Raw genomic sequence first — 13,427 nt, 5'->3', positions numbered from 1 at the left:
TTAACGTACTGACAGAATATGGGGCCTAGGCATGTCAAACCACATTTAGTCATCCATGTCCATTTTGTGTGAGCTTCCAACATAATACAATATAACAAAAGAAACAACATCAAACCAAAGATACACAAGGATGATGTTCCTCCTCCCATCTGAATTCCTTATCTTTATTTTGTATTTTTTGTTAATATGACAATGATTCAGACAAAAGTGGCAGTTCTGCACAGGTTAATTTTATTTTGTATCTTTTGTTAATATGACAATGATTCAGACAAAAGTGGCAGTTCTGCACAGGTTAATTGTAACTCAGGATCAAGTACAACTCGCCTTTCCCAGAAAGTAACGTTGCTGGGAAGTGACCTGCACCAGGATCAAATGAAGGGCGCTCACGGCCACGTACGTTTCATCTGCTCAGTATTACTTTGATACAGGCTGTACCATGCGACATGAGGACAAGTGCAATCACAAGGGCAGAATCTTGGCTTCCCAGGCAGCAGAACCAGGCGGCAAAAGAAAGACTAAACAGTATTTTAAAGGCAAGAAGAAAATGAAACGAAAAGCCAACTCATCTAAACTTTAAATAATAGGATATAGGGGGTTCCTGGTACAGCTGTCATAAATGCACCCTATGTTTTCCAGGGATGTGATCTGATAAGCTAAACACCTAATCGTTGTTGCAAGGACTTATTGGTTCAACATAGATTAAAATGTTCGAATACAATGAATATATTGGTCACAGGTCTGATCACATAATTTCCCTCTTCCTGATCCTAAATTTGTACTGGAGCAGCTTCCCCCTCAGCTGTGTGTTTAGCAGAGAACTTGATGTTGTAACTGACTAGAACACACGCCAACAACAGCTGATGTTTTCCAGCTAAAGTCGTGAAGTAAACTCCATCTACAAGTGAGAAACAAAACCTAAGGAAAGGGTCAGGTTTCAGATAAAGGTTGGACATTTTGAACTTTGGACAAAGTGACAGGTATCTTTGATTCTCCCAGTGCTGGTGCTTTTGTGACTGGGTTTGCATGGGCTTTTACATCAGCTATTCTCTCTTTAAATCTTTGCTGGAGGTATTTTTCTTCTTTGGAGTAACTTTTAGCAAAAGCAGACATCAGCAGACATGCTGCCATGGTGGACCCTCCTACACAAAACAAGATGGCCCCTGCCAGCTTGCATATATCAAGGGACCCATTAAACTGAACCGCACGGGTATCCACCACAACAAAATCATCTTTCCCAAGAGCTTCGACTTTCGGTGGCACAAGAAAACCCACTACAATAACTGTTAAACCTATCAGCATAAAAGCCGTCCCAGAGATGAGTCCAACCTGGAAAACAAACAAACAAACAAACCTAATTAATATGCCTTTCCAGTTTTCAGTTGGTCCTAGGAGACATTTGGCTTTCACAGGCTTGCAGGTACAATTCTCTCTTCTAGCAGAGGGCCGTTTTTTTTTTTTTTAGGTCATATGTGGCCCTATTAGAACTAGAATGCATAGAGAAACTGTCTTTTTACAACCCATATTTATATAATTTGGTATTGACACTTCTGGAAACAATGGAATATGCACCTATACATCTAAATAGCATTTCATGTCCAAAGGCCCAACCACAGAGAGGATCACAGTTTAACTCCAGTACTGTGTGACTGACTATTTCTTTAGTTTTAGGTGGTGGTTAGCACCAACAGTTCAGTCCCTGCTGACAGTCTGTGGCATACCCACCACTTGCTTTTATTCTGTGAAATGTCATTCCATTGCAGGGATTAGGAGGAAGTCGCTATTGCTGTGAACGGATCACAGAGTATTTCCAGCACATTTCAAGGGGAAGTGCAAAATTTGGTTCACACAGAACGGCCCTATCATCAAAGCAGAGGGTTGGATTAGATGGCCTCACAGGCCCCTTCCAGCCTCGGGTGTTCCCCAGTTCTGTCAAGTTCCCTGAGCTTAACAGAGATCTTGCGGTTTTCTTGGTCCCTAGGTCACGCAGTCCCAGAGTCACTGCTGTTAGCCTACCGGTCCTATTCCCAATAACCTGGCAGGACTTTTGTGGATGCAGAGCAGAGGTAAACTACACTTTAAAGCCATGGGTGGGCTCTCCCTGACATGACTTTGATTTTTGAGTGATGTGGCTCCATGTGACAGAGAAACTACAGGATCCAGAGACCCCAGAACTCCCTTGGAAGCTGATCTATCTTGCTAAGAGTGCCTGCTTTCAGACAGATGGTTAACTTCGGGAAAACTGAGCAACAGAAGCCCTTTCTGGATGAATACCTAAAACTATTAGTTATGTGGGAAAATCTTGAAAGGAGAGTTTCTCTCTCCAGTAAACCGCAACAGGCAATACCTTCCAGAACATAGAGCTCCACCTGCTAGGCGATCTCTGGATCTGAAAATCATCCTCATAATCCCAAATTGAAGCTGTGCAGTCCTCATAAAACTGATGCAGGTAGGAACGGACTCCGTAGCGTTGGTACCCTCCCTCGGCGCTGCCCTGCACATGTTTGGACCCACAGATGTCAGCATAGGAGCTCATCCTTCCTACCTGCAATGAGAGGTTTCATGCAAAGCAGGTCGTTATTGATGCGGTGGGAGAGCAAAGCTGGCTACAGACTCTCCAGATGACATGAAGAAAAGCAGCCCAGGTTTTCAAACCAAGAAATGAGCCTGGTAGAGTTGCATGAGGTGACTCAGATCAAGTGAACCGAAGGCACTCAAGCATATTGGCACAGCACAGCCTAAAGGTGCTGCAGGGACCATCCCCTCCTGCCTGCAGGGTGCCCACCCCCCATCTTTCGCACTAGCATGCTACTGCATTTCCATGGAGACTGAAAAAAAGCAGAACATTTCAGGTAAGAAAAGCCAGCATCCCTCAAGGGTTCATGTTGCCTCTCATCCAGACTGCTTCTATCAGTTAACTAGAGTTTGCAACTGTAGGAACTTGCCAAGCTGCTGGGTAAGGGTTTTTTAACGTTTTTGCCAGAGCTTTTGAAGTGCAGGACTAAGCACTGATAGAAGTCACAGCCATGAGAAAGAGAGGCAAAATAAGTCCTAGACAGATTGAAACTGTATATATCATGTACTGAAATATGGATAATTAAAAATGAGAAAGATGGAATGCCGTAACAGCACCAATCTGCTCACTGAAGAGAATGAAATGGAAATACTAAGCTTGTGGCAAACGACTGCTCCCTTGGAGAAGTCAATGCCCAAGCTCCTGCTGACTTTAACAAAATCAGAATTTTGCCTGAAAAATTTTGCCTGGAAAACTACCAACAATGTTCCCTACCCTGTCCACTTCATGGAAGTTCTTCTAACACAGAAATTCATATTTAACTATGCAGGTCCCAGGCCTGAACTTGCTTGCACAAGTGCAATGCTACTGAATTCATTGAAGTAATACTAGCCCCTAAAAACCTGAGCAACAGGCCAACGTTACTTAAGCTGGCTGACCTCTCTCTTTAAAGAAGTTCAAAAAGTCTTAGTCCAAAGGGAATTACTAATCAGTACTTGCATCTGAATGTCACAGCTCAATTTAGATCTGCTTCAAGCAGTTAATCTGATTGCCATGGCAATTGTACTGGGAGGGAGGGAGGGAGGTTGGTTTGACATGCTCATGGCAGCTAGGACCTCCCAGTTTTGCAGCTCAGCAGCCCTTTGCCTTTCAGGAATGGGTGATCTTGCTGGGTGTGAAGCTGCATTTAAATTAAGCAGAAGCCAGAAAGTATTGATGCAACTGCCTGAATGAAGCTCTTGGCTGGCTCTGAAATCACCACTGGTATAACAGCTTTTTGGCATCTGGTTGTGCTCTTGTCAGGCATAGTGAAGAGTTTGCTTTTTCTTTAGAAAAAACAGTAATTGTTGGGTTTTATATATTTTGTGTATCTAATATGTATTTAGTTGGGGATTTCATGATCTCAACATCCTACAATTGCAAATATCTCTCTTGTGACTCCTGATGAGGTTTCAAGGCTCTCACAGAAGTCATGACAAGAGTGGAGAAGGAGGTCTGTACAATGCTGGGGGCCCTGGCACGGGCCAGAGCTCCCTCCAGGAGAGGAGGGGGACAGTGCTGGTGATTGAGCTTTGCAGAGCAGTAAGGGTAGCACCAGGCACAGCTTCTAGCAGGGGCCCCTTCTTTGAACTCAGAACAACTGCCTTTGTATCCCCTGCAGGTTTTCCTTTTCCACTTCAGCCACTGTGAAGTGTTAGGAAATCAAAGCAGCGCTCTGACTCTGCAGATGGGCTTGCTCTCTGCTGATGGTGCAGCATCAGTGCCCTCCAGAGTGTGCTCAACGTGCTGGCCTTCCCAGGCAAGGCAGAGAAACAGCCAAGGTAGACAAAGACCTTGAGATAGCAGTAAACTCCTGGGCAGCACCAGCTGCTCAGCAGGTGAGCAGGGAGAGCCTGGCACCCAGGCCACCCCAGGTCACGTTGTACATCACGAGTACTGCCGTTTCCTACTACAGTTGATATATTGAAAAAAAAAAAAATTCATTGTGCTTTTTTACAATGTTATGAGCTTCAGAACACTATTACTTTTTGAGGTACAAAAAAAAAAAAAAAAAAAAGCAGCATGGATACAAGGATATAATCTGAACTCCTGTGGGGAAACGCTCAAAGCCATTTACTTTGGGAGCCTGTCTGTTCTTTTGCAAAAGAGCTCTTCTTGTTTCCCTTGGGAGTCCCTCCTTCAACTGTTTATTCCCTACCTGAAAAGAAAGTAAAAGAAGTCTTTTCTCACTGCCACCATTTCTTCAACAGCTAGCTGCCACCTGCCACAGGACAAGCACTGATGAGTTCTCATAAAACCAGAGTTCTGCCCACCTCATACACACCTTCGGGTGAAAGGAGAGCATGAGGCACTGGTGGTTTAGCATAGCTGTCCCAGCTCTCATACACAGGGTCACACAGCCTAGGCCTCAAGGATAAGAATAGTTTATGTCCATATCCCTCAACATGTCTTTTGGTTCTGAGCAATCAAGTGCTCCGTCTCCCACATCAGGAAGAGAAGAAAGTAAAGATGCTGACCAAAGCTCTGTGGGGACTCATTCTCTTGGGTCCTTACATCAATCTTTATTCTCACATCAACGCTACCTCCTTAAAAATCCTACTTCAGGTTGGATGGAGCCTTGAGCAACCTGGTCTAGTGGGAGGTGTCCCTGCCATGGGAGTGGGGTTGGAACTAGGTGATCTTTGAGGTCCCTTCCAGCCCAAACCATTCTATGATTCTATGAAATAAATTATGCTTAAGTCCTTGCCAACTTAAGTCATTCAGGTAAACTTATTTAGCACCACATAATGAGCAGAAAAGGAAGTATCTTCCCCAGGTGTAAGTGACTTCATAAGGTCACCACAGGAAAGGACCAGACCTAACATGATCAGATAATGCGGCCTGCCAGAGCTTGCTTGCATTACTCCACCTGCCACCAGAAGACAATTTTAGAGTGTCTTTGGTTTCTCCAGAATTCAGAAAGCAGGTGGAGCACATTGCTGAGTCTGAACTAGCAACAGATGTAGTTAGTGCAATTAATTTAAGGAAACTCAATGTAATGTGGCAGAAGGCTGTATAAACCCTACCTTGCACTCACTGCACTGTCTGTAGGTTTAGTCAAGAAAGGAGGGTGTAGTCTTCCTAACAGCTTGATGAAGAATTGCCTGTGAGAACCACACAGCCTGTTATCACTTTTTCTTTAGCAATCTAAAATGCTCATAGGTGGTTTTGGTCAGGCATATGAGCAAAATGATAAACAAGAGCTGGGAGGTGGAGTAGAAAACAAAAGAATGATCTTCTGCTTGAAAGAGTTGTGGTAGCATCAAGTAGTATGACCTTTTTAAATGGAAGGAAAAAATAAAAAAGGAATGCCAGCATTATTAATTCTTTTCAAGCACTGCATAATATTAGTCCTACTGAACACCACCTTTATTCTCAGACTCTGCCATTTTTAAGTAATCTCCTATCTTTTGCAAAATATCTTGTCTCTTAAGAGAAAAGAGAAGGTGGCTTCTCAGCCCTATATGACTAATTGAAGCATCCTGGTAATTTGGCCTAAGATGGTCCCTTTTCTCAGCTGCAATGTAAACATAATGTTGTTGTCCTTGGTACTCACAGATGGAGGAGAGGAACTGAAACAGTCAGAGTATGGTGGGAGAAAACAGTTCTCCATAAATAAGAAGGAAACACATGTCACAGCATCACTTTACATTGGATGAATAAGTACTGCAGTAGCTAGGATCTCTGGAGTGTTGATGTGTCTCACCTTCATGGCTGAGAAACTAAATGCTGAGGTGGCGGGAAACTTTTGCTAAAAAAAGTCACCATTACCCAAATCTGCGTTACGCATGAGCTTAGAACATGCACCCAGGCTGCAGGAAGCGGTTTAACCATTAAAAGTTTTTCAGTGCCTAAACCCGAGGTGCCTGGGAACACATGGGCTGTATGATCACAGCTTCAGAGCACACCACTGCGTAGTAGCAATCCATCCCCTAGCAACTTTTGTTTCCATGGCAAAAGCTGTCCTGTTTACTTTGAGGTTTACTATTCTCCACTGATCTGGGGAGATGTAACTGTATTGGTGAACAGTCAGATTAACAGATAAGCAAGCTCCAAGAAAAAATACTCAATAAATTTTCCAACTACTTTGCTTTCTTATAGAAGGGCTGAGCACATTTAAAAAATAAAAAAAAAAAAGTAAGGAATTGGCACCTGAAAGGCAGGACAACACAAATAAGGATGTACCATTGCTCTGTGAAAACACACAGCCACCAAATATAAGCCACAAATGCCGATGGGTTTGCACAGGTGAAGTCCCGCTTGCCCTTCCCTAGGTTTACACTTTGACCCCTCTGTTCAGAGGGTCACGTTTCCAGTCTTTCCCTACACAACGCGAGAATCCTGTGAATAAATAACCCGTCTTTGACAGCAGTCTCCGAGACGGCCTTTTTGATGCCTCAGCTACCTGCCATGCCAGTGCCCAGCACCTTCCCAGGGCAGAGGCCGGGCCAAGCGCTGCTGGGCCTGCCCCTGCCCGCCAAGGCCCGGGCGAGCCCTCCTGCAGTCGCGGATCTCGCCCGGCGCCCTGCCCCACGGCAGGCCGGCCAGCTGCCGCCGCTCCCCCGAGGCCGTTCGGGGCGCCTGGGTGCCTTCCGGGGCGGCTTCTGCGCCCCTGCCCGGCACGGGAGGTGGGGGGGCGAGCTGGGTCCCCTTCTGTGCAGGGGGGCGAGGCCCCGCGGAGGCGGGGGGCACAGGCTGGGGCCTCCCCGCCCGGGGGCGGCGGCCTCTCCAGCCAACGGCCACGCAGGCCGGAGCGGAACGCCCCGCCAGCGGGGCAAGACACACTCTCCATCGCCCGTTTCCCAGTCGAAGCGGAAGAACTCCGCAGCGCCCACACTCCGGCCAAGATCTCGGCGCCCGCCACCGGCCCTCACCCGCCCCAGCAGCCCCGCATACCAGGGCCCCGAGGGCAGCGCACAGCCCTGCCTGGCCGACTCCCGCCCTGCCCCGGCCCCGCGGCGCCCCCTAGCGCAGCGCGGCGGCGCAGCCCCCTCCCGCCGGCGGGGCAGCGCGGCACCAGCCTCCCCCGCAGGGCCGCCCCCTCCCCCGGGCTGGCAGGCGAAGCCCGGGGCCCCGGTGTACGGCCCCCCCCGCCCCTCCCCAACCCGCCGGGCGGCCGAAGCCCGACCGCCGCCTCCCCCGCGGAAAGCTCCTTGCCGTACGCCCCCTGTGAGGGCGCCGGAGGTCACAGGAGCATCCCTCCGCCAAACTGCCGAGCCCAAGTTTGCCGAGAGGCCGGGAGCAGCGGCCCAGGGGCAGCGGGGTTACCTGTCCCTCCTGCCGCTCCCTTCGGCCGGCTGAGCAACCACGGCAGCGCTAACTGCGGCTCTCCCGCCCCGATCCCATCTCCGCTCTGCGCCGCCCCGGCCCCAGGCACCACGTATTATGCACGGCCCGGAGCGCCGCTCGCTCCCGCTCCGTGCCTGCGCACTGAGCCGCCGCCGGGCGCGGAGGGGCGGCGGGCCGCGCTCGTCCCACCGCCTACGCCCGGAGGTAGCTCTCGGGGCGGTGGCTTGGGCGGGGCGAGGGGACGCCGGGCCCGCGGGGACGGAGTCGCCCCTGCAGCCGGCCGCGGTGAGGAGGGTCACTCCGGCTGCAGCACCGGCGGGGCTGTCCCCCGGGCCGGGCAGGCCCGCAGAGGCACGGCGCTACTGCCAACGTGCCCACCGAGGTCACCGGGGTGTGTTCGCTGGGTGGAGGGAGCAGGGGGGGCCCTGGGCCAGGTCTCTAATCTCCACCTCCCACCCTCCCGGCTTTTCGTCAGCTTTAAAGAATGCAGAGACCCAGTGCTCAGTTATTTGTCCAGTCGAGTGGACAGACATCCCCAAAAGTGGTAAGCTACAAAGAATAAGGCGCTGACATCTGGGAGTGAGGGACATCATGGGTCAGCGGGACACCCAACTGGACTTCTAAGAGAAACAGGGTGAGGCTGCGGGCCAAGCGTTAGTGTCTTGAGTCTGCCCTGACAGCAACAGGTTGGTGGTTCAGTGGGGAAAGGCTTCAAGTAAGAAAGTTTGGGGAACTGAAGAAGCTGGTGAGGGAAGAGCATGGCAAGGTGCTGATTGCTGGAGATGCTAAAATGTATCCCACAAAAAGGCAATATGTAATTCTGCTGAAAAAAACAATGCGAGCATAAGGGGCAAGGGTGCTAAAGAGCCATTGCAACGCTTTGTACTGAAATACACACAAAAATATCGTTGCATGCAGAAAAAATGGAAATACATTGAAGCAAAATGGGGTAGTATTAGCCAAAGGAAAACCAAGGTCTTTTAAAAGTGCTTAAATCACTATACTGCATGAAGAAGATGAGATTAATGGTGGTTTCATTAATAGCAATGCCCAAGCTCCTTTGAAAAAACCCTGTATTTGATGACAACAGTAAGTTTGGGGAATTGCAAACTAGCAATCATAAAAGTAGCTATTAAAAAAGAGTAAGTAAGAGATTACATTTGGAGGAAGAAATGCTGGTTTCAGCAGATTCATCCTTTCCTTCCAAAACTTTTATGCCTTTCTTGTTTCAAGTGATGAGTTAATGCTGAAAGTGGTTCCTCTGACCCAAGTGGAGCTACTTCCATAGCGGTATGCTATTCCGTGAATAGTGTTGGCATGCCCCAGGCCACGGCAACTACCTGGGTAATAAACCGACAACTATTTGTGAAAAAACAGGAAAATATGGTGAAGTGATAAATGAGTGTAAAACAGGATGGAGTATCACTCTTAAAAGAGGTTTCCTGATGGATGGGCCTGTAAGACTGACGCCAGGTTTACATGTAGTATCACAGGACTGATTGCTGCTTTATCCCAGATCAGGAAGTTGTCAACTATAGAAAAAGCAATTAATCCACATGACCTGTCCCCTCTCTATTCACAAAGCTAGTTTCTTTTGATTACTTACCTACTGACAGTGGGAATAAATAAAAAGAATATGAAATACCTGTGTTGGCTCAGTACAATTTTGTTTTCTGACACAAAAGTGATACACGCAGTGAACCAAGACAAATTGGTATTGTAGCAATGGGGACATTTGCAGTAACACTAAAAGTGATCTGTGAACTCCAAATTAACAGCCCTGAGGGTTAACCACTGATAATCTCAGAAGTTGCTTTTAGGGCACTTTTAGTGCATTATGAAAACTGTAAACTTAGGCTGAGATCAAAGCTGTTCTTGAAGTATAGCTGAACCTGGTTATGAGAGGTGTCAAACAGAAGAGTGTAAATGTCCCGTTTAGCTTTGAAATTGGTAACATCAATGGAAAGATGTTTCAGAATAGCAGGACCTACAGGCCATGGTGGCACTCAGTGTGTGAGCTGCTGTTATATGGAGGAATTTCCAAATTTAAGTTTTCCTCAGTTCTCAGCTTTCACAACATTTAGACTTTGTTTATCCTGAAGGTTTCAGCTGGGAGTGGCATGGAAAGCAAGTGTAATATTCTACCTCAGGCTGTAGATGTAGCTAGCTTGATGTTTTTTTCCCTCGTGAAGAGGGAACCCAAGCCTAGTGCTTTCCTTACCTTCCACCTGTTGTGCTAAAGGTTTGTGATGGACCGCAGCAAGCACGTTGAGGAAAAAATCCTGTATTGTCAAGAACCTCTGTAGGTGGTGTTGTTGGTTGCCATAGAGTTCACAGGCTTTTCTCTTACTGAGGGGTGAAGTGGTTATATCAGCCAGTTTGGTGAATACAGCTTAGTTAGCTTCTGGGAGCCTGTGCTGAATAGGAAAAATTGCAGCTTTTGGAAAATATGTTTCTCTTGTAGCAAAATGCAGCAATTGGTATGAGACTCATGTTCACTCAGTTGCAGATGTCTGTCCCTATTTGCTTAATGGCGCTGGAAGCTTCCAGAGGCTCTTCTTCTGCTTCATGTGTTGTGGAAAGCCATGCCCTGAATAGTTCTGCTGGAGTGACATTATTGACACCATTGCCTGACCTTCCCTTCCTACTGCCTGACTCACCTTCACCTGGAGATCAAGGCCCATAATGCTCCCACTTTCTGGAAAACCTTCAGTTGACACAGAACCACAAGGAGCATCTCAGGCATCTAAAGGTGATCCCACCCATCTTCCCCACTTAAAGGGCAGCAGAAGAGAGGTGGGAGAGCTCCTTCCACTGCAGAAGTGGCTGAAGGGGGCCTTGAGGAGCTAATAGCTGTCATCTGTCCTGCTTCTGGCTTTGAGTCTCCTCCGGGAACTGTTGCTACTGTTCAGGTGGTGCCTCAAAGTTGGCAGAAATACTGGGGAGGAATGGGGCAAAAAGGCAGAGGTCAGTTCAGGTCTGTAGTGCTTTTCTGGTGCTCTTTCTGCTGCCACTATGGCAGTTCAAAATGACTAGAGGAGGCTGTGAGGGGAAAGATGGCAGTTTCTCATCCCCTCCCGCATGACATTCAGAGCAGATGCTCCTCTTAGGATGCCTGGTATCCGCACTGTTTTCTGACAGCAGAACCTGGAGGACAGATCCATAGCTGTCACAAATGCAGATTCAATGTGCTAGCTTAAAAGACTTTTCTCCTGCCTGAAATGAGATTGGTGTCCTCTTCCAGCTGCATTTGGAGAGATATCTGGTGAGACAGGTTGGTTCTGGGGGAGGCAGCCGTTGCCATCCGCTCTTTACACTGACTTGAATCAAGCAGCCAGAGAGTATATATTATCAAGAGTATTTTATTTTTCAAAACTTCTGATGCAGAGGGTGGTTCATGAATGGAAGGGGTGGCTTTTTCAGACTCGAGACAGATACTGCCAGCTGCTCCATTCCTGTTTTATCCGAGGTGTTTTGCCTGTTGATATTGTCTAGAAATCTGTTCTTGGATACTTGTTTTTCAAATATTGGTGTATTTCCTAGTGCTTTCTTCAGAATGTTCTAGCTAGCAAAAATGATTAAGTGTGATAATTTGTCATATTCTGCCATCACCATCTTTATATACAGATTTGTCCTTGTCCCCTGAGCCAGAAGTACAGAAGATGCTTTCTTGACAATTGAAATCATAAATCTAGGTGCTTTTTTTCTATCTTACCCTGAAAATAACGTGGACTAGGAATTGTTGGTTCTCTTTTTCATTCTTGTTGGTGCTGGTGAATTTGAATATTATGATACTGGAGAATATCTGGGAGCTGTCTAATCCAAAATGCACATAGACAAGTGATTGAAGACATGGCAACAACAGGGAGTTTGTGTGAGGGAATAGACATTTGGCTGTGAGGGGATGCTAGGCAAAGAGGGATAGGCAGGAGGAATTAGCGGTATTTCAGTGACCCATCTTCACTCAGAGACTGCCTCCATTCATCATGTTTGTGTTTCCACAGTTCAGTAAGAAATTTGCTTGCCTTTAGGCCTGTTGTTTCCAAAAAAGTGTTGCAGATGCAGTGTGTCTGCAGGGTCTAGAGGCAAAAGGCCTTAATTTAGACCCAAATGAAATGGCAGAATTTCAAAACCACCATTTTCTAAAAGTGACAAGCATTGGACAGCAGTGTAGCAGTGAGTATTTTATTTGCAGCAGCTACTACTACCGCTAGACGGCTGTGTTGTTTTAAAAGACATTGCCTGTGAAGATCAGTGCCTAGGAGCTTGGGTTAATTTATAAAATTCGGTTTCTCAAGGGAAGTGTAATTCAAAGTCCAGGGCAGGTGTGGGGAAACTATTCAGAATCAGTCTAAGAAACCCACTTTTCTCAAGAGGAGATGTGGTGTAAGGTACGTTCAAGTGCTGAGCGCCCCTGTCAAGAGCAGGCTTTCAAGGGTGCTCGGCTCCCAGTGGGACAGCCAGCCAGGGGATGAGTTTCTGGCTATGCTGAGCTGCAGCTGCCATATGCATGAGTTACTGTGCTTGAGTGGCTTAGGCCATGTCAGATGGATTTCACTCTCTGCTGTATTCCTGCCTCCTGTGCCTGTGAGGAAAAATGTGTGAACCAAAGCGTCTTTTGCAAGTTACTTCTTGCATGTATGTGCTTTCTGCTCCCATAGATGAGGTTGCTAAAGATGCTCCACATGCCATGTGCCAAGTTCCTCTGTGTTTTGTTGCCCAGGGAAATGGGACCATCTGAAAACTTGACCTCTACTGTGAATGCTGAGGGTCATGAGGGTAACATTAATAACTGCTCTCAGAATGTCCTGGAGTCTTAACGTGATCTGTATCCCAGAAGTCATTGCGCTGCTTCCTATCAGCTTTTGATAAACTGGATGGCTTTTCGAAAGCAGCCATTGTAAGATTATAATGCAGTTACTCTGTGATTGGTCTCTCATATACCTTTATCTATAATCCGAATGTTAATGACACGGCAGACTGAAGGTAGTACACAATGTTAACAGAGTTTTAAAAGGCATACTTTGATTATGAGGCCAAAGATGGGAAGGATGACACTGTGACTTTGTTACTGCCCGTGTATACTGGCAGTCTGCGAGTGGCTGTTGTCAGGCAGGAACCGCATTCCTTTGTACAGGAAGATGCTGTACAAACCTCTCTGCAAAGGCATCTTCTGATTCAAGGAGTTACTTGTTTTTGTTGTCTAAACAGTGTAATTACACTGTGTTTGTAATGTAATTAGCCACTGTATCAAGAGCCAATGGTCAGGCTGTCACTGTCTGATAATCTATTTTTCTTGTTCAGAAAATGCTGCTGGTTGTTAGTGACGAAAGTCTTTCTCCAAACAGCTACTTCTGTGACAGAGGTGAGAAGGATTAGATGAACACAGTCTCAGCTTTTGCAGCCAACTATACATTTACTTTCAAGAGAACCTGTATCCAATTGCAACCCAAAGACAGCACCTGTGTTGCTATGAGGCTCTCCAGAACTTTTAACTTCTATTTAGAAGCAAAAACCTCAAACTGTGGAGAGCACACACTGATTGTTCACATAATTTATAGATGTTATGACAAAATGAATGTGTCAA

At 46.9% G+C, this 13,427-nt stretch overlaps 1 protein-coding gene across 1 annotated transcript; it reads right to left on the bottom strand.

The window, feature by feature from the left end:
* Nucleotides 1–927: 927 nt before the first annotated feature.
* On the bottom strand, nucleotides 928–2,533 carry NRSN1 (neurensin 1). Its single transcript, XM_009956267.2, has 2 exons — nucleotides 2,345–2,533; nucleotides 928–1,326 (listed from the first exon to the last, which is right to left on the bottom strand). The coding sequence occupies exons 1-2, from the start codon at nucleotides 2,531–2,533 to the stop codon at nucleotides 928–930; spliced, it is 588 nt and encodes a 195-aa protein (XP_009954569.1).
* Between the last annotated feature and the right edge of the window lie 10,894 nt (nucleotides 2,534–13,427).

The sequence above is a fragment of the Leptosomus discolor genome, chromosome 8, assembly GCF_034619465.1.
Source record: "Leptosomus discolor isolate bLepDis1 chromosome 8, bLepDis1.hap2, whole genome shotgun sequence".
Lineage (NCBI taxonomy): Eukaryota > Metazoa > Chordata > Aves > Leptosomiformes > Leptosomidae > Leptosomus > Leptosomus discolor.
The sequence above is the reverse complement of the archived record's forward strand: the minus strand, read 5'-3'. Positions and strand labels throughout refer to the sequence as shown.

Excerpts from the sequence above, each read along its gene's own strand:
- NRSN1 (XM_009956267.2), bottom strand. The coding sequence starts at position 2,533 with ATGAGCTCCTATGCTGACATCTGTGGGTCCAAACATGTGCAGGGCAGC. Across the intron at positions 1,327-2,344 it reads GGAGCTCTATGTTCTGGAAG|GTTGGACTCATCTCTGGGAC; the intron begins GTATTGCCTGTT and ends TTTGTTTTCCAG.